At 44.2% G+C, this 27,484-nt stretch overlaps 2 protein-coding genes and 1 long non-coding RNA gene across 7 annotated transcripts in view; 2 read left to right on the top strand and 1 right to left on the bottom strand.

Annotated features, from left to right (window-relative positions):
* The window catches only part of PLXNA1 (plexin A1), a 343,514-nt gene that overhangs the window by 9,429 nt on the left and 306,601 nt on the right, over window positions 1-27,484 (bottom strand). For 2 of the 4 annotated variants that reach the window (XM_082209180.1, XM_082209181.1), the window contains exons 24-31: window positions 18,294-18,440; window positions 17,874-18,033; window positions 16,596-16,747; window positions 15,283-15,379; window positions 14,039-14,229; window positions 10,780-10,949; window positions 8,645-8,857; window positions 4,808-4,958 (exon numbers count right to left, since the gene is read on the bottom strand). In XM_082209180.1, the coding sequence (XP_082065306.1) occupies window positions 4,808-4,958; window positions 8,645-8,857; window positions 10,780-10,949; window positions 14,039-14,229; window positions 15,283-15,379; window positions 16,596-16,747; window positions 17,874-18,033; window positions 18,294-18,440 (1,281 nt within the window). The remainder of the gene's footprint in view (window positions 1-4,807; window positions 4,959-8,644; window positions 8,858-10,779; window positions 10,950-14,038; window positions 14,230-15,282; window positions 15,380-16,595; window positions 16,748-17,873; window positions 18,034-18,293; window positions 18,441-27,484) is intronic. The other 2 variants (XM_082209182.1, XM_082209183.1) reach the window with 2 other exon arrangements.
* On the top strand, window positions 4,970-15,165 carry LOC309525463. The gene is made up of 2 exons (XR_014216312.1): window positions 4,970-6,959; window positions 14,956-15,165. It is a non-coding gene; the product is annotated as an uncharacterized lncRNA (long non-coding RNA).
* LOC309525324 (uncharacterized protein) lies at window positions 16,705-25,883 on the top strand. 2 transcript variants are annotated; one of them, XM_082210898.1, is made up of 4 exons: window positions 16,705-16,785; window positions 17,060-17,150; window positions 20,819-20,895; window positions 22,561-25,883. In XM_082210898.1, exons 1-4 carry the CDS (start codon window positions 16,708-16,710, stop codon window positions 22,657-22,659), a joined length of 345 nt encoding a protein of 114 aa, XP_082067024.1. In that variant the 5' UTR covers window positions 16,705-16,707; the 3' UTR covers window positions 22,660-25,883. The 2 variants fall into 2 exon arrangements, 1 of the variants encoding a protein (XP_082067024.1); XR_014216142.1 differs by lacking the exons at window positions 16,705-16,785; window positions 17,060-17,150 and adding an exon at window positions 17,939-18,050.

Below are 27,484 nucleotides of genomic sequence, written 5' to 3'. Positions count from 1 at the left end.
CCATGTGAGTATGTGAGAAAGAGGCAAAAGAGTCAGAGGGCACATTGAAGGCAATGCTTAATTGCCCATCTATCTTCCTTCCTGTATTTTGCAGGAAGCATGTATGGAGTCTGGCTAGCAGCAGATCTGCAAAAAATACTTTTGCAGATCTGCTAGGACTCCTCACACACATGACGTCCGGCAACCAGAGCAAGGGATATTGACAGGTGGCCCAATACTTCCCCTGCAGAAACCTGGTAGTAATATCTGGGGGGGGCACAGGTTGCTCAGCCCTTCTTAATTCAGAGAATAGGAGAACTCTCCCACAATGGCATGAGCTGGGACTTTTCTGATGGTCCTGGGGACAAGGAAACACTGGGGACATTTATGAAATCGGCATCTTTAATTATGTAATAATTAAACCTAGTCCACTTTCTAGTTCTGTTCTCACAATCAGATGAGAATCACTAGATCAGTATTTGGATGTAATCCAGGAAATCTTGAAAAACTCTGCATCTTCAGGCACACAGACTATATGAACTGAGAGATAATCAGGGATGTTGTGAACAGGGCTTTGGATTCTGAGGGGGGGAGGATGGGATTTGGCAGGAAAGCAGCTAGTGAAAAGGGCTGAGATAGTGAGGGAATGGTGGGATTTTTCTACAAAAAGGAGAGAGAGGTGCCCATCATCAGGAGTCCATTTCACCAAGTCCCACACCCTTTAAATTGCGCTGCCAGATAAAGAACAGATGATTAAAATGCAAACCCATCAGAAATCCCATTATAGTGGCTAAGTTTGTTGTGAGTGCAAGGTGGATTTCTCTTTCCAATTAAATGTCAAAGCATCCATCAAAGGGGACTTGATTAACCATTTCATTGGCTGCATAATTGGAAATAAACTCTTGTATAATTAATAGACTGACTATTAGGAGGCAGGAAAGGTCCATCACAAGCCCTACAGGTAATTCCTTAATATGGAAATCAGCTCCTTTTGATTAAGAGCAGCTGTGGCGCCCTACAGGTCTCCAGCGCTAAACGTGCAGAACGTGCTGTGGAGAGTACACAGCACTGCAGCTCAGGGCCTTGCGGATGATGAAACACTTAAAAGCTCAGTGCAGATTCTATAAAGGTGATTTGCCACATAGTTAGCGAATGCATGAAGAATCCTAAGAGTTGGAAAAGAGGGTAAAGCAGCTCAACTTCATTCCCTAGGGGAGGATAACTACTGTGAGCTTCCCATGGGAAATGTGATTCCACCACCTCCTCAGTACAAAAACTGAGCCTGCTGCAATTCTGCATGGGAATAACCAAGACCTGCAAATGGCACATGTGGAAGAACCCCAATACTCCATCCAAAGCACAGAAAACGCCAATCACAGTGATTTCTAGGTGGCCAAGCTCTGAATGCAAATGACACGTTAATCTGGCAGAAATGAAAAAGATGAAATTATTAAGGGTACTGGAGCTATTGAGTGACTAGGAACAGGAGTTCTATTCATGGTTCGTGAATCCCTTTCTCTCTTGATTCAAGAAAGACTCACTACATTCTGAAAGATTTACAACCTGCTTTGTATTTGTTTGATCTTCTGTTATTGTGTTGCCCTTCTGGGAGCAGCACAGTAAAGAGGAAAACTACAGGGAGCATAAGAAGAGAGCGGGAGATGCATGTCTGTCACCTGTTTTAAGGAGCTGGGACCACCGTGATTAGGAAGATGCAAAAACCCAAATGAAAATTAATTATGATTTTCATTCAGTGCCAATGACAGCATATTATAGCACTGAACAACAGGAAAAATTATTCTCTCCCATTTCACATCAAAGAGGGTGCAATCGGGCTGCATGTAATTGTGTTTAATGAATGAAAACAAACAAAGGGAACAGCTGCTATTTATTAATCCCATTACAAATAATAAAAGAAGTTCCTGGGAGCTGTGAACACACAAGCAGTGCTTTTAGAGCAGGCTATGGATGCACATCCAGCAGATGCCAGGCAGCGGTTAACCGGGAAAGACAAGGAATGGCAACTCACCCTGCATTCAGCTCATTAAGATCACGCTTTCCAAACACGTAGCGCTTGCCTTGTTATTGATTTCTGCTTTTAAGGCCTTGCTTATTTGCAATACTAATGAAAGGGAATGTTGGGAGCTGGAAACCAGCCCTGGGGCAGGCAGTTGCTATGAAAATGTCTCTAGGAGCAGCTGGAGGAGGGGGGTCACCTCTGGTTTCAGCTTTGTGGTGGATTTTGGTCTAAGGCAGATGGCTAGGATCTTGCTAAGAAGCCCTGCATCTGTGCAGGCTGCTAAGGCACTGTTAGTGTTAGCTATTTCCTAGTATGGGGACCATCCTTATTGCCTAGAAGTAGATACTCGTGCCTACTCATACAGGAAAGACCTGCTGCAGGGATTCTTGGCTTACAACAGGGAGGTCTGCGCCTGAGGCCACAGCAACTTTTCAAATTTAAATCAAGGTATTGTAAAATAAAAAGCTGCTTACAGTTTAATATGCAAAGAAAAAAAGCAACAACGAGACTCTGTGTGTCATTTCATATACACACAGCTCTCCTGTTGGCAGACAACTGGAAAGGCAAAGGGTCTGCCAGTCTTCTCCTTGAGCAGATCTGTTAGGAAGCACCTTTTGCTGTCTCAGCAAATGTGCTCCATAGCTTTGAAGCCTTAGAATCATAGAATTGCAGAGTTGGAAGGGACCCCCTGAGGGTCATCTAGGCCAATCCCCTGCAATGCAGGAATCTCAAGCATCCATGAGAGATGGCCATCCAACTACTGCTGAAAGCAGGTTGCAGAAGAGGGAGCTGGGATGGAGGGCAGAACACCAGCACAACATCCCATCTTGGCAGGAACTCTGCAATGGAAATGTAGAGAATATCCATAGCAACCCTAAGTCTCTGCTCATGAAACGTGTATGTATCTTCTGCACCAGGCAGGTTGCCACATGTGGATCTTGTGTATGAAGGAACGACCACAACTACATTATTGTTCAGTTTTCGCTGACAGGCAGCATTTAGTCCAGCTGCCCAGCACTAATCTGCTGTCACTCAGAAATAATGCTTTGTCAATTTCCTTAGTGTGCAAACAACTACTACATGGCTTGAGACAGACAAGACAACTGATATGGGTGTTTATGCCTGTTCTACTGAGCTGCAGTAACTTGAGCCTCAACCTGCTTTCCAAATGCCTTGCACCCTATCTAATTCTTCATTAATGCAGTCTGTTAGATCCACCTCTTTGTGTTGCAACCTTTGCCCCTTCCCACGATAACTCCCTCTCTCTCCCCACCTTCTATCCACTTATGAACGTAAGAAACTATGGGGCCACTCACCAGCTCTTGAAAGAACCTCCTTGCCCAGAGTAGTTTGGCAAACTCTTGTACAAAGGCTTTTATTGCTTTACACAAGCCACTATTCCCCCCCACTCCCCCAGGTCCCATTGTCGTTCAGCCGGGCAATAAAATCCATGTGATCCTATTACATATATTTTTATTAGTGTTATATATTTTATTGCTTTAATAAAGGATTGCAGAGAATGTGTTCACAGAAAAGTACTTTATGGAGTTTATACCAATTACGGCAGATGGGCTTTTAACCACTCCTTAAAACTTAAGAGGCTGGCTGAAGTGACTTCATGGCAAACATGCCCCCCCCCCCCCACTCCTGGGATTGCAAATTAGGATACCATTGGAGACTACCCAGCATAGGGATAACTGAAAACAGTCAAGTGACATGCTAAGAGAGTGTTTTCCTCTGCTGTACTTCTGCATGTTCCTATAGTTTAGGTTGGTGATTGAATGGCAAAGGGCAAGTGGGATTTTCTCTCTCTTCTTTTGTTACTTTATTTGTTTATTTATTTAATTAATTATATGCTTTCCCACTGTGTGATTTAGTCTCCTCTTTTGTATTTACCTGCTATATATTTGCTAACACTGTTGTGATGCTTACCTTTTATATTATTATTATTATTATTATTATTATTATTATTATTATTATTATTATTACTTTCCTGGTTGGGAGGGGGGAATGAAGGTTAAAGTTGGCCTGTTTGTTTGTTTACCTTGAGCAGTTTGGACAGTTGCACGGGGGAAGGGGGGAGGAACGGGGGAGAAAGGTGGAAGCATGAGTACAGTGGTGCCTCGCAAGACGAAAAGAATCCGTTCTGTGATTCTCTTCGTCTAGCGGTTTTTTTGTCTTGCGAAGCAAGCCCATTGACGGATTAGAGGATTAGCGCTATTAGCGCTATAAGCGGCTTTTAGCGGCTTATCAGCTTATTGGATCAGCTGATAAGCGGCTTAGAAAAGGGGGGGGGAGAAAACCCGCAGGAACTCGCAAGACATTTTCGTCTTGCGAAGCAAGCCCATAGGAGATTCGTTTTGCGAAGCACCTCCAAAATGGAAAACTCTTTCGTCTAGCGAGTTTTCCGTCTTGCGAGGCACCACTGTATATAACAGCCTGCTGGATCCTGACAGGAACACCTGAGGACAAAGCTGCACATCACAAGAGAAGCACAGTGTTCCCACCTTGGAGCACTAACACAGGGGGTTAAGGGGCTTCAATGGAGGAAAAGGAGTGGGCTGGAGTGTGGAGGTTTATCCGTACTCCAGCCAGTTATCCCTTTCATGTACTCCACCGCCAGTCAGCTTTTAACTCCCCCACCACCCCCCAAAAAAATCTGAGCTCCAAAATAAATAAGCAAGTCTAGTTTGCAGGGCAGAGAGGCCTCAGAAGAGGTTGGTGGGTATACAGAGCAGACCAGCCTTATGGAAAGAGGTCATCGACTCCTCTCCCTCCCACGGATCCTCCCCTACTGCTTCCCCTTACCTCATCCTTGTACTTGGTGATATATGAGTAGATCTCATGCAGCGCGCTCATACTGTTGAACTGGCTCAGGTGTAACCGGGACTGCTCTGCCAGGTAGGCGCTCATGTCTTGGTCGCTGATTGCTGGCATTTTAGCAATATCTGCATAATATCTATAGCAGGGAGCAGGAGAGACAGAAAGTCAGAAGGAAAACCTTTTCTGAAGACAAATCTAGGGACATCCAGAAGGAGAACAAGTGATTTGTTGTAACAAAGCAAAATATTAAACCGAAACAACTGAGTACAGTATACTATGCGAAGCAAATTAAATAGTTTTCTACTCCTGTGCCAAATGACTCATAGAATCTCAGAATTGTAGAGCTGGAAGAGACCACAAGGGTCATCTAGTCCAACCCCCTGCAATGCAGGAATCTTTTGCCCAACATGGGGCTCGAGATTAAGAGTCTCATGCGCCTTTGGATTTCCTATTGCACAGTCACACTGTGACAACAGGGCTCCTTATGGAGGAAATTCAATCCACCCATCAATAAACTGAAAGCAGACCGCTACTGGAGTACAGAAAACCTTTGTGTAACCTCAACCACAATAGGTTGGTTAGTTGAGAAGTTCATGGTAATCGGTTGAGTTTGTGGCAAATTAGGAAGTGTTAGGAGCATGTAAAATGGGTATTTGGAGGGATCAGAGGAATCCCCAGACCTTGTAAGCATCAAAGACAGATATAGAGTGACAGCTGGGAAAGATACACAAGGCTGTCCACAGACAAGCCATTGCCAATGCCACCATAACAGCATAATAGAGAATCCACAATGATACCTTAGCGAGAACTAGTGTGGTGTAATGGATAGACTTCTAGATTAGGACCAGAAAGACCAGGTTTCAGTTACTCAGCCCTGGCCAGCTCTCTCCCTCTTTCTCAGCTGTATAATCACTTCATTTTAAAAAAGGATTTGTACAGCACCTTTTAAGGTCTACTCACTGGAACATGCAAGTTAAAATGCAATGCAATCACAATATTAAAAATCAGCAGGAATGAAAAAAACACCTCTCCAGCTAAATCCAATACCAAGTGCAATCCAGAACCATCAGGAATACTATGAAACAGCTATAGCAAACAACACAAGCAAAAGCCAGTGAAAACAAATAGGTCTTTAAGGCTTTCTTTAAACACCTGTAACCATGAGGGCCAATGGACACCTGCCAGCTACCACAAAAAAGGGCCTTTCCCTTGAGCCTGCCAACACAAGAGCTCTCAGAGGTGGGCAAGTCAGAAGTCTCTCCACTGACAATATTAATGTGTGGGTGGATTAGTGTTTCACAGGACTGTTTTGAAGTTTAAAAAGGTAGAGGAAGGAAGAACCATTCATGCTGTCCTGAGTCCATGGAAGGAGAACACAATAAAAAAATGAAATTTTTCATCAGTTGAGGGGAATCAAGTTAGGCCAATCAGGAGTCCTAATGTGGCCCGCAAGGCTATTTCCCTCAAACCATAGCCACCTCCCACACACCTGACATGGCTGCAAAGGAACAATCAGGAACCGTAAAGTGTGCTTTTGAATACTTCCTTGGCAAGTAAGGCTTGCTGTCAGCACTTATCAGAGGCAACAGCAAGTCCTCCAGGGATCTGTTGCACTACTCTGCAGTGCAGCCAATCATTGCTTTTGGCAGGAATCTTCATTTGCTGCTTTGCTTCAGATCAAGCTAGGCCGAGAAGGGAGAAAGGAAAGAATCAGCAGCACACTTAGACTGCACGCCTGGGTCTTTCCTCTGACGTACATTCAGCTGATGTCATGGTGATGCCAGGTAACTAATAGGCTGACATCCTTACCCACCTGTCGAAACGGCCTGAGGGGAATAGGGGAGCTCAGGATCCAGCCCATCAACCAGATATTGTCCCCCACTCCCCCCAGATATAATCATCTATGCTTGATGCATATACCCTTGGGAACATGGAGGCAACATGGATATAAACTGAGGGGAGGGGTATTTGTTGATGCAGTTCTTGGCAGTAACAGCTGGTAGTGAAGCAGCTGCTTGCTATGGAGGGCTCTATGCAATTCCAAAAAACTCTGTTGGGCTTTGCTCTGTTGTTGCAGACAGAAATTGAACAGCACACCTGGGATGGGCGCTTCTCTGAGGTGGGCTCTGTGGAGCAGGTGAGCAGTGGAGGGGGGGAATTTCTGGTGTATGTACCTTTAAAAATATTTTTTATTATATTTATTAGAAATTTGACCAAATTGCTCTCACTTTGATACAGAGGCACAGAAGAGAAAGGGGACCACTGTGCATGATGGCAGTCAAAAGTTTCTGTCTATGTATTTGTTGCACAGTAGTATGAATAAGTAGAAATAATTCTGAAATGCAATGTCCTTTGCCTTTCTCAATCAGAAATATGAAGCATTAATATAGTGTGAATTAAAAGCTGTGGCGCAGCTGGGATAATTGAAGAACATCGTTGCATCCTCAAGAAACCAACAAAAGTGGAGCAATGCTGTGTCAGGCATCTGGTCAGGAGCAAATGGCAACATACTGCCTCTGGGAGGTGAAGATCAAAGGCCTCCCCTATCCTTTGGTCACAATCTCTGCCAAGGGATGATGTTAAGATGCTTACAAGGGCACTTTCCTACCCAAAACCACAGATACATTTGGAGTGCAAAGGAGGCAGACATCTGGAGACACCAGTGACAAGGATTTCCCCTCATCTTCTCAACGTGGCCGTGGGGTTCACTGCTTCAAGCAGTGCTGGACCCTTCCTTGCAGCTGCTGAGGATGCTCAATTCAATGCATCATACCTGTAAGCTTCCTTTTCATCTTTCATAAGCTAAGACATCTTCCATCCATCCACATCACAACTGGCCCAGAAAGATGAAGTCACTACACTCACTCCTCAGGTCCCCAGGAAACGTATAAACAAATTGACAACTCCACACTACCACCCCAAATCCTGAAATCTAGACATGCTGTGAAGAACAACAGGTCTGGGGAAATTAAAATGCTGCTAGAACTTCTTTTTTTTTAAGTGAAGTGCGGCATCCAGCAAAAAAGGAGGAAGGAGATTCTTTGAGCAAACCTACTTAACAGTGTCCCATTCATTTCTTACACATTTTCCATGGGGGCCTATGAGCTCAAGGAAACTGCTTCTTGTGCTGCAAACAGCCTGGTGGGAAGAACTAATTGTTCCTCTGTCAATTTCCCCCCTCTTTGTCAGCTGGGGTAGAAAAATGTCATGTTTTTGCTTGGTATATCAATATGGTGGCAACAGACAGGTCTTTCACAGAATTGAGCTACCTCCAGTGAATTCCACTCTTTCTTTTTGTTTAACTCATTTTCAGTAGGAAAACTTTTTGTGGGGTGGGGGAAATAATTTGTTAACAAGACAAACATGCCTGGAAAAGTGAACCAGAACCTTCTTGGTAAAATCTATGAACTGCAAAACCTGCCTTCGTCTTACCCAATATGACATGCTTGCACTTTTAACAAAATTAATTAAGATTGCAAGCTCCTTTGGCTAGAGATTTTGCTCTGCTCCTTTCCCTACAAATCACACTGGCAACAGTTTCATTACAAATGGCTGCCTCCATTATTCCCCCATTCCCCCCAATGTGCTTTATTTATTAGTCACTGGGGACTGAGACAATTGTCCTCGCTTTGAAAAACCAACCAACCTGTCTTTTCCAATTGGCTAGGAAGATTTCTTCACCCTCCAGTCCCGGGAGGTTCTTTCATACACATGTGCAGGTCTGCCAGGCTCTCCAGCCATTCAGAGCACACATTACAAAAGCAACTCTTCTTACACAGCTGCATCTTGCAAGGCCACCTCCCCATGGTTGAAGCCACTCACCTTTCTACCCAGCTCTTATAGTTGGGGATGTCCTTGGCGTACAGTAGTTTATTGGAGGGAGAGTCTTTCCCTAGCTTGTGCTCAGAAGTTGAGCAGGAGTCCATGAATGTCTGAGCCACCACTGATAGGCAGGCATCAGTAATACTGTTCTTGTGAATGTCAAAGACAAACTGGGGGTTCTTAATCACATTCACCCAAAAGCGCAGAGGTAGACTGCAAAGGAAAAGAAAGGAGGAAAGTCAGGTTGGGGAAACACATTATTTGATAACTAAAAACAGGACCCTGGCTGGCAATAACCTTTGGCTAGTCAGAATACCAGAAAACAGGGAAGATAGTCTCTCTTAATCTCCTTAGATGGTAGTGATTTGGAAATGTGGTTTGCTAGCTCTTCTGCCCCTTTTTGCCCCTTGCTCCAGACCCATCCGAACCCAGAATTCATGTTTCTCTTGACTGGGTCTTCAAAATCCATGCTGTACAGCTCCTATTTCCTTTCCCCTGAAATTCACAGCTGCTGGGGAAGCTCAAGCAATCTCTCTCTGAGAGAGAACCAAGTTTCAGACCCCTGCCGACACACTGAGATTTCTGGGGATACCCCCTCTAGTAATTCCTCACAGCTTCTGAGCCTAGTTCTAGCTAGGAGAGATTCCTACACATAGAAACCTACCATGTAAGGGAGAAGGCTAATCCAAATTCATTCTCCCTGGCATCTCATTTTCTATATGGAATGATTTTTGTGTGTGCATGGAACAGTATTCCATGATCTGGACCCTCAGCTGCAGTCTGAAGTGGTATAGCCCAGGCACACAGGTATACCACCTCAGGCACAGGTTCCCATGAATACATTTGACTCAAACACCAAATGTTTGGCTCCATAGTATTCTTATCATGTGAGTGCTGGGCACACATGCACATTTAAATTTCAGGAAATGATCTCAAGAAATGAACTCTGCACATTGAATTATCACCCTGGAATAAGCATGGTCATTAGTATGCAGGGGCCTGCCTCCCTGGACTCTGTTGAATTGGAAACCAGGCATCATTGGGATTCTTCCCTCTCTCCCTCCTCTCCCCTCCCAACACACCGACTCTTCCTTTATTACAGAAAGCATAGCGATAAATCAGTTCCAAGCGTTTCCATGCTCTCATATCGCCATTTAAAAATGTTTCTTTTTCAGCCCGGCTAATTACTGACAGTTACTGAACTATACAAAAGCAATTTGGACTTCCATTTAACAAATGCCAGAGATGAGAGTGTATGTTCTTGTCCCCTGAAATGGTTAAGAGGATCTGAGAGATGAAATCGGCAGAAGGGAAGAACGCAGTGGGGAGACATGAAACCTTGCATGTAGCAGAGGGCTTGTCGCATCTCACCACTCGCTGAGCACCCAAATCCCCCTGTGCTCTAGTATAAATGGATAGGAAGTCGGAATTTGGCTCTCTAGTGCTATACATGCTGCTGGTGCTAATTTTCCTATTTTTAACTAATTATGATGGTGAAGTTTGCTCCAATCTTTAGCTATGATGGTTATATAAGCTTACATTCAATTTGCACTGATCCAGGGCAGTGTGCCCAACTCCCTTGCACTGGCTTTGATAGGCCAGCAGAAAGTGATCTAGCAGAAACTGTTTGAATGCATATTGGAGGCTTCACCTACCCTAGGAAAAAGTGGGATTTAAGTACAGTGGTACCTCAGGTTACGTATCCCTCTAGATACGTAATCTTCAGGTTGCAAATACGGTGCATGCACATAAGCACTCAATCACGCCGCATGCGTGCGTGCGTAGAAGGGCGCTTCCATTTTACGGACTTTTTAGGATACTGCCAGGCCTCCAGAATGGATTCCGTCCGTAACTGGAGGTACCACTGTACATTCATTTTCCAATAGCTCAGCACTGTCTACACCAAGGTTGGGAATCCTTTCAATCCCAAAGGCCACATTTCCTTGTTGCCCACTCCCCCAAAGGCCACATGCCAGCAATGGGCAGGGCTGAATTAGGCAGGCCCAGAGTTGCATATAGTATCTGATTCTACACTGAGTGGCAGGAGCTCTCCAGGGTTGCAGACCACCCCACCTGAAGACTCCCTTCTGCATGCACAGTTTGCGTTCTACAACCAAGCTGTGGGCCCTACTTACCAATTACTCTTCCAAGTGTGCCTGACATCGTAGTCATTGATCTGGTGCTTATCAGCTTGTTCGTCTAGGAAATCAAACATGTACTTGATGGCGAGAGGCAAGGCACTCCCTCGGTGGGCGGTGCTGAATATGGTCTCAAAGAGGTCGTCAACAAACTTCTGCAAGGTTCCCTGGATGTAGAAAAATGGTGGCAATGGAATGAAGGCATAGTCTGCTTGGGAGGCATAAAGATCCCATTGACATTATAAGAAGAAAAGTTATGCCCTGAAATGACACTGGCATTGCCAGTGAAAGCCACAGAAATGTACAGGCTGTGTTACAGAAGTGATCTCATCTCTTCACAACATCCATAGACAAAGCAGATGAGGGGATACCTGTTCTTGGGCCTTCTCTACTAGTAAGACTGAAGCATCAAGGAAGGCTGTTTTGCATAGTAAAACGCAAGGAATCTAAGCACTCTGCCATGTGTGTTTCATCTGCAATTCAGAAGTAGGCTTAGCCATAGCAGACTGTCATAGAGTGCAACCATTTTCCCATGGGGGCACCAGACAATATCCTCTTAGTATCCATCCATTAGGGGGCACTTGTTTGCAGTGTCAGTCACTTATGAATCTTGAATTTAAAAATCCCCTTCTGATGGGAAGACTTATTTTATAAGCAGAGAAAGGAATCTGGTTATAACCCTGATCTTTTGAGAGTTCCAGGTCACTGTGTGTTAGCCACAAGTTCATTCATGTTCAGTAGAATGCTATACTTGGCTTGCTGGAGGTTTTAAGTTCTTACAAGGATAGCTAAACACATAGCTACTGAAGTATGAAATACATTCAATACATGAAGCTACAGTGGTACCTTGGTTCTCAAACAGCTTAGTTGACAAACAAATCGGCTCCTGAACGCCGAAAACCCAGAAGTAAGTGTTCCAGTTTCCAAAGGTTTCTTGGAAGCTGAATGTCTGACTCCACTTCTGCTTGAGTGCAGGAAGCTCCTGTAGCCAATCAGAAGCTGTGCCTTGGGTTTTTAACGGTTTTGGGAGTCAAATGGACTTCTAGAATGGATTAAGTTCAAGAACAAAGGTTCCGCTGTATAATACACCTGAACCTCCCAGGACTATGTTGAAATTGCAGATTTAAGCAGCAGTGATTAGTGCTGAGCTTAAGTTTTTCACATAAGACTATGATAGAAATCCATGAGAAGCTTCATGAAAAGCACGCCCATTTTCATCTTTTTTTCTTTTCTTTGGCTGTTTGAAGCTAGATGGCACAGCACATGCTGAGCCAGCTGACAACCCACCTAATCCATCCTAATGATGATTGTCAAGGTGGTCTGTGGCAGACACCACTATTAATTTTTATCTCAGAATGCACTTTGCATTGGGGGAATTTTGGGAAAAGAAATGTGGCAGCTGGCGGCTTGCAAATTTTGTGCCCACCCCCCAAAATATTCCTTCACACTCCTCTGAAAATTGCAAGAATTAGCCTGTTCCCCACCTGCTTTTGGAGGAGTGTTTTTGATTCAGGATGAACAGCAACACAGCAGCCAACCTCCAGTGAGAAAATAAATAGCTATGGTAGATTATTACAATTTATTATTTGGTCTAATCTTATATTATTGACCATTTGATTTACATCAGAAACCAGGGCGGCAATTACACAGTGTGAGTAGCCATTGGACTTTTAAAGCTCCCTTGCCTCGGCTTTTGCTGATGCAGAGTGCTGATAAAATGAGGGCGTCTATCAAGCATATGAACAATGAGCACAGGGGAAATCAGTGATTGCAGCAACCGGAGGCTGGGATTCAGTTTTGCTTCGTCAACAGCTAGGATGCAAAACTAGTCTTTGCAGCTGGGTGTTTTTCCTTTTGGCCAAATGTAACTGGGGCCTGAAATGCTCCATAGGTAGGTGAAGAGTTTAAAAGAATGAAGCCAGGTCCCTCTGCATATATTGAGAGGCAGAAGAACCTGGGCCCACGCCTATCGCCAGGCCAAGTGGGCTGATTAGGATTACCAGTGGCCCGGAAAAATAAAGAAAGGGATTTAAAAATCCCATCTAGGGGTTGTCTTTGTATTTAAAGCATGACACCGGGCTGGGCTGGAGGGAATACCTTGAAGACTGAAACTGGCTTGTCTGTCTGATTGCCTGATCATCTGTCACTCAAGCCAAAACACACTCTTTTCCTAACTTTTTGCTTATTCCTTGCGGGCAGAAGTTGTGTAAGGAATTCAAGGAATGGAGCAGGTGAAGAGAGACAGAAATTCTAAGACAACAGCAGCAGTGCTATCACAGAAGCCCAAGAGCTAGTGGTGAAGCCTATGTAGGGAACTTCTGCTCATGTCCTATGATTTTTGGGTGTGTAGAAGTGTGGGTTTTGCTGGCTTGCTGGTTTTACTAGAGCTAGGTATGTATGAGTGGGCTGGGCAAGAAAGGTGCATCATGCTTCTTGCAAAATGTTACATATGCCGTTAGCATGTGCAGGGAGCAGATCACTCTGGGACAGCAAGGCATCTAGAGTAAGCATTGGCTATCACCCATCTCGTGATAATGGGCCCAGAGGCTGATAATGTACAGTGGTGCCCCGCAAGACGAAAAACTCGCAAGACGAAAAACTCGCTAAACGAAAGGGTTTTGCGGTTTTTGAGCTGCTTCGCAAGACGAATTTCCCTATGGGCTTGCTTCGCAGGACGAAAACGTCTTGCAAGTTTGCTTCCTTTTTCTTAACACCGTTAACACAGTTGCGACTTGACTTCGAGGAGCAACTCATAGAACGCGGTGTGGTAGCCTTTTTTGAGGTTCTTGGTGATTTTTGAAGCTTTTCCAAAACTTTTCCGACACCGTGCTTCGCAAGACGAAAAATTCGCTAGACGAAAAAACTCGTGGAACGAATTAATTTCATCTTGCGAGGCACCACTGTATGCTGTGGGTGTGGGGAAGGGATAAATTTCTCTAAAGAACCTTGGATTTCAATTGCTGCTGAAATGCTATTATCATTAGAATCTCTTGCGATGCAACTGCAGCAGTGAGAACTCCAAACCCTTAAGTGTTTGGTGTTAAGCAGATGAGAGGTCAGAAAGCATCGCAAATGGAATAATAAGTTGTCTCCATATGCTCTCTGCTGATTTATAACAGCAAGACTGAAGAGGGCGGAAACTTGACAGCATGGCAGGGTGAAAGACCCACCAGATTCTGTGTGTGACTTGGCAGTCTGTACATCTACTCAAACTTTAGAACGCATCTAGGTAGAGCCTTCCTTCCTTCCGATTTACCTTGGTGGCTAGCAGGCGGGTCAAGTAGATTTCTGAGACCATCTTGCTGCCACGGTCACCTTCTCGCTGGTCCATGTGATCGTGATTCTTCACCAGGTGCCACAGCTTGGTGCCACTCTCCAGGTCAGGAGTGATCATGGGGGTCCGGGAACGGAGGCTGTCAGGGCTGCTGGCTGTCCGGAGCATACTCTCTGTGAGGAAACCACATGCAATGGGAACCGCCTCTCCCTCCTTCGCTGCCTTCCAGCCTCAGCTGTCCTCCCTCCACCTCACTTAGTTTGCAGCAAGGCCTGTCACACCACCAAGAGTATATGATTCATGTTGGGCTACCCTTTAGAACCAGGCAACAAAAGTTCATAGGCTGGGTGGCTCTATTAACCAAGAAATGATTGGACTTCTTCTTTCTTTCTTTTTTTACTGCCAGGGGAACTGCAAGCAGTGAGCGAAAGCTGCTAAAACCTAAGTCCAGCTCATGCTGTTGGCAGGTTCTTTCCAGTCCTAGCCTGCCCAAATACATGTTCTATCAAATAAATACATGAGACATCAACCTGGTGTGCCATTCATATAAGATACTTCTGAAGGACCCCTGGGATCTCTGAGGAGGAAAGGCAGGCTATAAATATGGTTAGACAGACAGACAGACATCTTTTTCTGATCTGCTAGTTTTAACTGGCTGCTTTTGCATTTTAAAGGGGGAAGATGAAAGGAATCTCTTTCTTCAAACACACTGGGTTGCATCTAATGCTGTGCACAGGAAGTTCTGCTCAAATCAAAACACTTCTTAAACAAATGTTAAAGAGCTGTAGTTCTCCCCACACACACACACCCTTTGCGCAACAAAGTACTAACGTAAGGGTGTGTCACAATAGATACCTTACTTATCCTCATCAACTAACATGGAACTTTATTCTTGCCAGGGACTTTAACTGAGAGACCCTGACGAAAAATACAAGTTTCGCAGAAGTAATTACACAGGATATGATGAGTCAACAGGTAGAGGGATGAGACAGAATCAGAAGGAGGATTTCTGAAGTGGCAACGTTGGTAGGCTTGCTATAAGTAGCACTGAGGTGGGCTTGGGTGATTTTCTCTTCCAAAACTGATGCATGGGACATTGGAAAGGGGTTTTGGCTGCAATATTGCATCTTTTCTGCTCTGCCTTTGCTTCAGGAAGACTGATTCCTAATCTCCAGACTGTTCCTGAATCCCAGACAGCAAGCAATGACGGCTGTTTTCTCACTTACCATATCTGCTGAGTGATTTGGTGAAGGTGGAGGAGTTGGAAATGTTGTAAGCTGAATTCTGCTTGGGCACCAGGGCCACAGAGGAACCATCTGTCACCTATAGCAAGAATATTAGCAAAACAAAGTTTGAATGGACTTTTCAGATCCACATATCATGCGTCTCTCATCCCAACAGCTCCTCACACTAAGACAAGCTGAAATTGCAATTGCCTATTCAGTGGGTTCCCAAAGGCAGTTCGATACAATGGACCATCATGCCTCAGGGAAAAGACGGAAACTGAGGTAGTCTGATTACACTTGCAGGTCAACATCCCCACTCTATCCTCTCCTCAGCCTAGCTTGCTCTGAGGGAAATTCTAACTTTCTACATTTTTAAACATTTTCTCTTTTTTCATGTCTCTTCCTCGCATTCTAAAACATTTAGCTAGGTATTGTTCTAATAACTGCCCCACTTTGAGGAAATACCCCCACACTTGTACACTACCCCTCAATTCAGGGGTTGGGAACCTGAGGCCTAAAGGTCAAATATGGCCCTCCAGAACTCTGGCTCTCAAAATGCTGCCTAGTAGGCCACACCCCTCACTGACCCTACTGTGCACCCTTCCTTACATGTTTTTGCATGACTGTATGGAGGATAGGTGTGTGTGTGTGTGTGTGTAGAAACTAGCCTGCTGTACAAGGATAAATTGTCATTCATTGCTCCACCCACTTTTGCCTCTGCCTCTCCCCTTGATGCCCTCAAGGTTGTCCAGAAGGGAATGCGGACCTTGGGCTGGAAAGGGTTACCTGCCCCTGCCTTTCTGAGGAGAAGCCATGTTGGGCTAGGTGTGTAGAGGATGGAAACTTGACAGTCCCTTGCCCCAGCAAGGCTGACTGTGAATGCAGAAAGCTGGCAAGTGACAAGGTGGCCTACTATCTGCGGGCAGCTGCAAAGGCAAGCAGTGAGTGGTTCCCACTGGCCCACAACCCATGTCATTTCATACTGGATCCCTTCTGAAAGGCTGAGCCAACCCCCTTAAATGTCCAAAAGGGTGCCATCAGGGTATATACTAAAAGACCACTCTAGATTGTTTGGCAGTATACTCAGGAACTGTCCTGTTTGTGACTGATCATTAATCTACATTACGCAATATCCGGATTACAGTCAGAGTGTATCATGCATTTTTCTCGTATCAGATACAGAGGTTGTCTGCAGTGCCCTTCTCTCACACTGTACACATGAAGCATCTAAAGTTGAGTGAACCCTGCACTTAGATGTGCCACACAGTTTCTTGTGCCACACCTCTACAGCTAAAGCCAGCAGACCACCACACCTGGTAATGGGCGAGAGTGTTGAGCCTTTTCCAGTCATTGTCAATCTTTGTCGTGACATCTTCATCTTGCAGAATTATCCGAGCCATCCTGCCCTGCCGCCACTCTGCACCGATGGAAGAGAAGGGCATGGGGTCACTGGGGATCGTGCTCACTTTGGACAGATCACAGAACGAAAGGCATGGAGAGCATGTGAGTGAGGCGTGGCACAAACAGTTTTTAAAAGCCACACCCCACTTTAAACCCTTGGCTGTCTTGTGCGCTGCCAGCAGTCATGCTGATGAGGCTGGCCAAACATTTGGATGGAGAATAACTGACTCATTTTCTCCTGTCTGTACTCCATTTGCAAAAATGGGATATCACTGTTCTTGAGCAGCACCATCCTACTGCTTGACCCCGTTCAGTGAATCTCCAAGCAACAGAAATATCTGCAGCTCACCCGTGTTCCTTTTATTTTCCCTTACAGAGAATCTCAAATTTTCAATGCCGACTGAGCACTACTGTCTCAGCCAATGAAAACACTGGCTTCCAAACTTTGGGTCCAACAATCTATTCAGGTGATTCACAACAAGGGTCAATGAGAAAATGTATAGCTCTTGTTAAATTTCAGGATGTTATGTGTGGAATCTTTACAAATGCAGAATTTAGAAGACTAAAGTACAGAATGCAGCGCTGAGACTTGCTCCTTCTTACATTCCATGGTGCAGCATCTGATGTTGTGCTAGGACCAGCAAGTACACATTAAGAACATTTTCCCCAGCAGGAGATTGAATGATGACCTCGCTTGCAAATTGAAGGGCACCTAAGCTTCAAACTACATTGGACAATGGCAAAGGCCTGATTTCTAAGCTAAAATGTATGCAAGCAGGTCTGGGATGCTAGGTCACCTGCCAACCACTTACCTTCATGCAGCCTTTCCTGCAAGGCAGTTGATGGACTCTCTTTCTATATCAGAGCCCAACTTTGGGAAAAGTGGCAGCTAGGAAAAGGCTGTGGGGAGGAAAGTGGTTGGCAGCAGATGACACCTTAAAGACTAATAGATTTTATTTTGGTAGAATACACTTTCATGGACTAGAGACCTTTGTATATGACAAAATCAATGCAAGCTGATGCTCCAAATAAGTATGTTACTCTTTAAAGTTCCACTAGACTGTTGCTTTTGCTGCAAGAAGCTAACATAGCTACCTCTGCAAGTACAAATGCAATATGAACTGGTTGTGTAAATCCACCCTTTAGTATACACTGACTGCAAAGCAAACATCTGTAACTCTGCAACTTACCCAGGTCCATGTCCCCTGCCTTAGGTCTCTGTGAGTAAGGGACTCCTTTATACACAGCATCCAAAAGCTTCTCCTTCACTTGTGTGATGGTGTCACAGTTTAGAACCTTGACTGGGATCTCGGGAGCATTTTCATTCTCAGGGTTCACACAGTTCAGCGTCTATATGAGAGAAAAAGGTAAATATATTTGCATGATGGGATTTGCCACATTGCACTATGGTTGCATATCGGGGGAATGCAGAGGGAAATGGGCAAGAGAATGAGAAGTCATCAAACTGCCTTGGAAGCTTTACCCCCTTTTCCAGTCATTAGGTTGGAAATTTTGGGGAATGCAAAATTTTGCAGTGGAATTTCTTACCCCCCAATAACATTGACCCTGCTGATCAGATTCCAGAAAACCAGGCTCCCACTTGCACTAACCAGCATTTTGTAGTCAATTTGTTGACGGATGAGCTTGTCTTCACTTAAGGAGTAGCGAGCCTCTCCAGTGATAGCATCAATGGGTCCCTTCTCCATCTGCTGTTTGATGGCACAGTAAAGCATGAACAGAGGTTCACCTGCACATTCCTAAAGAGAAGGAGGACAGGGCATTAGATAGAACATCCCTTGAAATACCTAAAATAAGCAGCTGTTTCCAAATCAAACTTGCATTGGAGGCTGATTTTATTAAACACTACTTCCATGTAGTAGTAGTAGTAGTAGTAGTAGTAATAATAATAATAATAATAATAATAATAATAATAATAATAATAATAATAATAATAATAATAATTTGCTGGACCCTGGAGAACATGCTTTAAATGTATACACAGAAATGACCAGTGTTGTAGTAAGATCAAAGTTTGCCTAATGATTACGGTATGTTGTTTAATACCTTTGGATCTTGCTCCATTTGCTTTCGTATCGTATCTCCTTTGACCCCTATCTTGCCAAAAAAAGCCATTCTTTGGAAAATCTTATCAGAAAAATCCTACTCTTTGCAAAATACAAGTCAATGGTTTCAGTTGGCTTTTCACACAAACAAAATAATGGACAAGATGTTTTCTGAATATATGCCAGCTATTAATGCTGAGGTACATGATGGTTTGAGAAACAAAGCAGTGAAAAAGCATGTGCGAACTCTAGAAATTCAAGAACTTCACGGAAGATCACTGATCTACAGGGATTACAACCCTACTTCCCCCCAAAGGGTAGGCTCAATTGGGCAGCACAAAATATCCAATACATGGGGATGGACAAGGCATGAGCAAAGACTTCATAAGATAAAGTAGACCATAAAGGGCTATCTCAAGTGGTTGTTCAGTAGGTATCTGGGTTGACTGATGTGGTTTTCTACAAGTTTTTCTGCAAATTAATTCTCCATGTTCATTCTTACCCATTATTGGATCAAGTCAATGAGCCATATAACCTAGAATCAATCTCTGACAATAGCCAGGACCTGGTTCTTCAGAAAAGGATATATGACAATTGCAAAACAATCCATTAACTATTGTTCATTCAAAGCTTCCAGCACTATGAAGTAAGAGATAAGCTGGACATAAATCTGCCTTCCTCTACATTGATGGGGAAACTGGCCCTCCAAATGTTGTCGGACTCCACCTCCCACCAGTCCCAACCAGCATGGTCAATAGTCAGGAATGGATTTGTATATCCTCTATGAATTTGTCTCATCGGTACAAAAAAAATCCAGATTCTACAACTCTCCATAGCCATGTGCCTCATAAGTCAATCCTTAGATACGTGAAATAAATGCTTCCTGTTGTTTCTTCTTCACTTACTAAATGGTCACACGATTTCATTCTAACAATAAAAGAAATGGAAGTCTGTGATTGTTGTGCAATTAAAAGTTAAGGACAACACAGTAAACAAAAGGAGCCAGTAGACTCCCAGCTGAAAAAGTGTCAACCTCAGCAGTCAGGTGTGTATGATTAAAATGGACTGGAAGTGAGGTGCTGAAGCAGGGGAGAAGAGATGGAAATTAATAGGATGAGTGTGAAAGACATTTGAGAAGGTGAGAGGGGAACTAGAGAGACATCACTCTGAAAACTATTATCAGTGGATTGAGACATTGACTTCAACAGTGTTTGGATCAGATGTATAGTAATGCTACATAGCTGGTCCCCAGGAGTGTTTCAGTATTTTCTTGTGCGATCTTTTATGCCAACTAGGGTGAAGATGAAAACAGGAGGGGTAGAGACAAAAATCCCAAGTGACCTCAGTCCTGCCACCTCTTTCCCAGCTGGCCACCATCAAAACAAATTCTACTTTGGTGCAAAGTGCATCTCCTCTCTCTGCCACCATATGCTGTTAGCATCTCGTTAGCATCTGCAGTAATTAAAGAGACAGCTGCTAACGAGCAAGAACAGGCATACATCATCCCTAGACCTACCGACAACACGCCTGTCTTTGAAATTATGTTTCATTTGCAAACTTGGCTTCATTAAGTCTGCTTGGGAAAGAAAGAGAGAGAGAGAGAACCAATGTGGGTGCTATGCTGTTTATTAATAACTGTCTTGTCTCCTCATAATGCACAAGCCAAATGATGGCCGTACATTAACAGGCTTGCATGGCAATTACACTCCAGCATGGCAAGACTCTCCCATTTTTGCCTGCCCTCCTCCCTTTTCAGGTGAGGCCAGAAATTCAAGCCTCTTCCAAGGAGGGCTTTTATTACTTATAAAAGCTAACTGCAAACCATTCAGGCACAAAAAAGCAACACAGATGGAGAATAAATTGAAGATGGCTCCTTGGTCGTATCTTGTTTGTCTGTTGTGATCTCTCATCACAGTTTTCTCCCACTTGCAGTCAGCTGAGGAGCCATGCATTGCTTGAGAGCGAGGTGCCTGACCTGTTATCAGGGCTGTTTAAAGGCACTCTTGAGAGCAGTGGATTGCTCTTTATCTTTTGATCACCTCTGAAGACTAACCCTGTTTTAATGTTCTCAGTCCTCAGAGGTTCTGGATACTGGGTCTTATACAATGGACAACAGACAGAGAGGGCTTCATGTTCTTTAAAACTTGGGGTAAGTAGCCAGCCAGATCAGCCGAATCAACCCTGGTGATCAATGGGGTGACAGATGTCTCAGCCAGATCGCCCTCACATCCCTTGGGGTAAGTATTAACTAGTTAATTACGTTTGTTAACTGCTCTTGAACTGTGTGACTCCCAGCTACAAAAGTGCAGTTGGGCAGGTTGCCATAATCATGCAATAGTAGAAGAACTCTCCATAAGAATTAGCGGGTTCAATATCTGTTTGCAAAGGGAAGTGGGAGGATTTGGCATGGATCTGCTAGAGAGCAGATTGTGGTTTCAAGCTAACAGTGATACACCCATTTAAAACAGGCCACTGAATCTGCTCTAGCAAAGCCAACAGTGAGCTCAGTAGATCAACTTTATGCCAAATGATGTGTTAGCCAGCTCTTTCTTATTTACGGGAAGGCTATCACACATACTGACTCCAGGATAACCTGCTTTGGCTCTTTGCCACTTTTATTAAGACTCCAAACACAAAAGATGAAATTACTTTTGCCTTCTCTTAAGGGAGGTACATGGGCAAATAGGGTTCACAAAGCATTTGGCTGGGTCCCTCATTGCACCAGGCCCATGCCAGGCTTGCTGAGAGATCTGTAGGTGAAGTATGTGCTGGAGGCATGAATGGTACCTGCCAGGGCTATAGAAGACCTTGAGCCCCAACTCCCCCTTGTATGCTGATATCACTGGCAGGCACCAAGTTCTGATACGATGGGTTGGCTACATGGAAAAGGCAAGTGAAATCTGGATGGATCCCACTGTAGTGAGTGTCTATTGGGGTAGAGGATAATTACATTCAGTCCACATTTTTAAACAAACCAACCTAATTTGCACCTCCTGGACTAATATACAGATTAGAATGCAATTATCATTCAGATGTTGCACATCTCTGTATTTTATGGCTCAAAATATGCACCAAAATGTGTAAAAAAGTATTAATGGCATATTTTAACATAAAGCATGTTTAGAAATGCATACTTTGAGAAAAAATACATATTTAAATAAGCTTTTTGTGATAAAATATGTATTTCAATAATGTGTAAATAGTAATTTTCATAGAGATTCTTTTAAAAACCACAGATTAATGTGGAAATAGGATGGAACAGACTTATAAACACATGCAAAGTTGAAGCAGACTGGAAATAAGATGGTTCTGTCAATCCTTGGTCTTCAGCACTCTGAATACTGTCTAAGACTGGCCAAAATCCCAAATCTCTCCCCCACCACACACATTTTGCAAACCCCCATAATTTGGTGACTTTCTGTCTGGACTACTGTAATGTACTGTATGAGGAGCTGCCCTTGAAGAAAGTCCAGAGGCTCTAGTCAGTACAGAATGAGGCTGTTAGGTTGTTAACTGGGGCAGTCAAATGAGACCATGTGTCGCTAGTTCTGAAAGCACTGCACTGGGTGCCAATGAGCTACTGGCACAATTGAAGGTGTTAGTGCCAGCATATGAAACCCTAAATGACCCAAGGACCCAAAAGAGCACCTTCCCCATTATCGGCTATCTCAGCCCCTGTGAACAGCTAGTAAGGCCTTGTTGGCTGTGACTGCGGGAAGGGGGCTGTGACCTATAACAGGGTCTTTTCAGTGGTGGCTCTGTTCATGGAATGCCACGGTTAGGTGTGATTGTCTCTATCACTATTGACTTTCAGGAGGAGTTTGAAAACAACTGCTGTTTGCCCAGGCATTTGAGAGCTGAAGGACAGTGCTCCTGGCAACTGCGAAATCACTGGATGAGAGAATGTTTTTAACTGTAGCAGTTTTCAAAATGCTTTAAAAAATGTATTGTTGTGGATGTGGCTTGCTGCCATGGGCTCCTTTAGGAGGAAGGATGGGATATTAATAAATAAGTATAAAATAGTAACCAAGTCCATAAGACCAGGCAAAGGTAACTTGGCATCTTTAGGCAAGGACTTATGTTAACACCACATGCTCCCCAACAGCTTTGGAGCAGGGATTATGTGCTGATCTGCAAAGATGAAAAGCACTTTAGCAGCTGACAGCGAGACACCAGCCAGCACCTACCACATAGCTCTAACAACCTCTTTGTGCAAGGAGACAATGCTTTTTTTCCTGGGCTCATCATAAGTCTGTGCTCAATCTTTTACAAATGACATAGACCAAAACACACTTTTATGCGACAGGACAGTGACTGCACAGTCAGTATGGGATGAGCTTTTAGAATTCACGGCTCTGAGCCCAGTTCCTGGAAGGAATGGATCTGAGGCAAAACCAAACATTTGAGCATAAAATACAAAACAAAACAAAACATGAAGAAAGCCACCGATAACTTGCTGAGATGGCTCCCCCAAAACCCTGGAAGTATGGCAATTCCAGCACATAGCCCAGCCTTCCTCAATTTAGCCTGGTGCCTTCCAGATGTTTTGGAGTGAATTCCCATCAGCCACTGCCACTTTATATAATCCAAAACATCAAGAGGGTACCACAATGAGGAAAGCTAACATAGGATTCTATCCAATGTAAAACCTACTCAGAGTAGGCACATTAAAAGTACAGGTCGTGAGTAACTTAGATAGAGTAGACCTGTCAATATGAATCTACTTCAATCTACTTCAACTTTCAACTATTTGTATACTGCTTAATCACAATCATCACTAAGCAGCGTACAAGGAGCCCAATACAGAAAGCTTCAAGGCCAACTAGGGATTTCAACCCTGGCTCTCCCAGTCCAGCACTGTAACCACTACACCGAACTCTTACTGAAAACACCGCAATCTCTGGTAGAGATGTTTCCAGGTCCTCTGACCCAATATCCTTTTAACTGGAGATTCCAGAGCTTGAACCCAGGGCCTTCTGCATGCTCTACCACTTATCAGTTGGCCCTCTCTGACACAAATGCAGGGCTGAGATCTCACAAATAAACTGAAGGATCTAGAGGCCTGCTCTGCTCTTTACATATTGTCTGCAAATGTTTCCATTACCTTTGTTCCACTGACAACTCAGCACTGTTTCCAGGAGTTCTCCTCTCTACAGCTTTCTCTGGCCAATATTAAGCAGGCACAGTGGCTGTAGACCCCAGCCCCTGCGAAAAGCAGAAGGGCCAAAAGACCAAATGCTCTTGAGAAGAGCACCTCCTTTAACCTTCAACAGATTAAGAGAAGCTGCAGGATGCAGAATAAAGTGTAAACATTGGCATTTGCATATGAGTGCCTGCGTATGTGGAGAGAAAGCCTGAAGCAGCATGAGCCAAACTATCTAACGCTCACAGTGTCTTATTGATGAGATTTAGCTCATCAGGCACCTAATATTGTGCATTTTTCAATGCTCCTCTTTATCTGCTTCGCTCTCCCATTCCCTGGGATGGCTCATTAGGAGGCTGATGAATGGCGCTCAAGGCCTCAACAAAAGCACCACTGCCCGGGCCTGCCGATTCCACGATGCCTGCCTGTCCCTACCTCTGCCACAAACGACACCTGGGCAGCCAGGGCGAAGGAAGCGGGGAGAGGACAGAGAGAGAAGGGAGAAGAAGAGCAGCACATTGATCTCGGCCTTCAGTGGTGCTGAATCAATATATCATTTCCCTCACAGATGATTGGCAGGGTTTCTTTTCATTCCTTTAAGGGCCTTGTGCTGTTGCTGTGTAGCTGTCACAAGAGGCTAGCTAATGCTACATCCTTGTATGCTACACCTATTGTGAGTGTTCATCTCATGAAGGGCTCAGTCTAGAGATAAGCGCTGAGCTATGGGAGAGCAGAGCTCGGCTCTACATAGCAGCAAGAGTTGCATCCTGATTGTGAGCCCCGCTGCCCATACTGGAAGGTGCTGCTTTGAGTAGATCCCTCTCCAGTAGAGCTACTTCTGCAATGGAGAGGGAGAGCTTCTGGTCTCACTAGGTCTTCAACAGAGTTCTCTGAGTCGAAGGATGGCAGTGCCACATCCTCTGACTGATGGGACACTGGTCCCCGCAAGCTTGCTGGGTAGCAGCACTTCTGAACTGGCCACATATGCTCTCCCTCTTTTGATTTGGAGTCCTTAGCTCCACCACCTTTTTCTGGTCCCTGACACACCCATGGGAATAATTTGTGCCTATCTGAGGACATATGGGCCAACCAGCAAGTGTACAAACATAAGCCAAATCTGGGGAGCATCCTTAATGCTGCAAATCGGAGGTGCTCCTACAAACTCTTCCCTACAGGAAAGGCAGTAAATATAAGATACCACCATTCTTTCTTTCCTTTGTTCTGGTCATCAACAGCTCATTTTGACCCAAGGACACAAACTCATGCCCCAGCTGCAGAAGCATTCTCTTGTCAGGTCCTTCTCCAAAGACATGTTTTTGCAAAAATTCACCAAAGGCTACACACACAAAAATGCAAGTACGTTCACTTGCTGGATTTGCATGTGCTTTTGCTACAGTGTGGGGTGGGACCATATATTTCCCTGCTGGCAAAGTGCTTGTGGGGAAGCCTGTTTCAAGTATCTTGACTACTACTTCTCATTTCACAACCACCTGCAATCCTCATCCCTTTAAAGCTACTCAGAGAAATGATATTCAGTTGATTGGAGCTGTCCCTTCCTGCTGGTTACATACATTGCTCTTTTGTACTGAGGAGACTGGAACACGGAGCAGGGTAAAGGTAGGTGGCTGCAACCATGGTGCACTTTGCTCATATGACAATGGCTCGTATGAGATGTAATGGTTGAAGAGCTCTAAGAACCAAGTCTGAACACGATGAACTAAACTACAAATTTACATCATAGTCAGCAATAGCATGCCTATAGGGAATGCACCCTTCTATTGTCTAGGGAAATTCTCATTCTCATTCTCCTTCATATACTCTCAAACTAAAACTTGCCATATGGTCAGTTTTTGACCAGTCTGTTTTTATCTTTTGTGTGTGTGTGTGTGTTTTAAATAAAGCCTGGCTTACTGCCACTCCAAACAAAATAAAAACCAGCAAGAAGGTTTCCTTCTCACATATTGTCAGAGCTATCTTTTTTGTAATAAGTTTTTACTGAAGAATTTTGAACTGTATAATACAAGCAACGGAACACACAAGCACAAAACAACAAAGCAAGCAAGCAAGCAAGCAAGCAAGCAAGCAGCAAAGGAGATTAAAAGAACAAAATAATGGATCACAGTTTCTTATATATCTGAGTAAAGGTGGAAAGGGGAGGAAGAAAAGGCTAGGTGGAAGGTGAGGCAATGGCCTGGGGTCACTGTTATATCGAGTCTTTCCAGAAGACCATCTGGGTAGCAGATGGGAGGAATTCCTCCACTGAATAGTTTATAAATGAGAGGGAGGGAAATTGGGTGGCAGCAAAAGCATCAGGCTTTGCCTGGTCCATACTCAAGACAATTCACGCGAATAAACTTTTCTGATAAATCTATTTGCCACATGCACTGGCACCATGATTCAAGCATAAAATCAGGCCTTTTCCATCCCCCCAATAGCCATGCAAGCAGCTGTCAGGAGGAAAGTCAAGATGTCTCTATGGAGCAGCCTTGGGCTGGTAAATGGGCAGCAAGAGCAAGTACAGGAGATTTAGGGACATTTTGCTTAGTTATTAAGGATAGCTGATTAAATATTTTGTCCCCAAATCAATTGGGGAAAAGCCACCACATGTGTGCTCTGATCTGTTCTGTGAAAGAACACTGCCCTGAGACTGTAGAGCCCATTTCTCTGAATGCAGAAAATCTGGGGGCAGCGGGGATCAATGCTCAAATGTATCCAAGGACCATGCTTTCCAGAAGCTTAAGCACATAAAACAACTTTGTATTATCATTAGAACTCGGTATATGTTGGCTCACTAATGACCATCTGCAAAGGCAACCGTTCTGGTAGGCTCGATTGCTTTGTACCTTTCAGAGATGTGGGAAGAGGAAAGGAGAATGCTGCATGGAAATGAACTTCAGCAACTGATGTGATCCTGCTCCTCTTCCTCAAAGCAGCTCTAAGAGCTTGGTAACTAACCTGCAGGACAGATTTATATACTTGTGCTTGCATGCACAAGGAATGGAGGAATGGAAAGAGCCAGTCCATTGGATTTGGGTGGTGACAAATGGCACTGCCAAATTCCAGCAGCATGAAGTCAACCCTTCCTTTATCCAGCTTGGAATGCAATTTATCTGTTCCAGGAGCTTAGGGCACAGAGATATTTTTGAAGGAGAGAGTTTTTTGGGGATTCTTTAAAGCACCACATGGGCTCCCGGTGTCTCCTACACACAGCTTGAGGTGTATTTCCAGACCAGACCACACAGCACCACGTTCTCAAAAACTTGTGCACCTTTGCTTGAAACACTACATGGAGCCTTCTCTTGGTTATGGCTATATAGGAACTCTACATTTAAGGCCAAGGCTACATCTGCACCATACATTTAAAGCACTACGATACCACTTTAACTGTCATGGCTTCCCCCAAAGAATCCTGGGTAGTGCCGTTTATTAAAGATGCTGAGAACTGAGACCCCCTGTTCCCCTCGCAGAGCTACAATTCCCAGAGATCCCTGGCTGAATGTTAAGTTCTGTGAAGGGAACAGGGGTCTCCTAAAAACTCTAGAATATAAATTCAAGAATTATTATCTTTATTGTACTGTCACAGACCCAGTAAAGA

This window comes from Podarcis vaucheri (genome assembly GCF_965113315.1).
Source record: "Podarcis vaucheri genome assembly, chromosome: 2".
Classification (NCBI taxonomy): domain Eukaryota; kingdom Metazoa; phylum Chordata; class Lepidosauria; order Squamata; family Lacertidae; genus Podarcis; species Podarcis vaucheri.
Note: the sequence above shows the minus strand (reverse complement) of the source record. Positions and strands in the feature narration are given on the sequence as shown.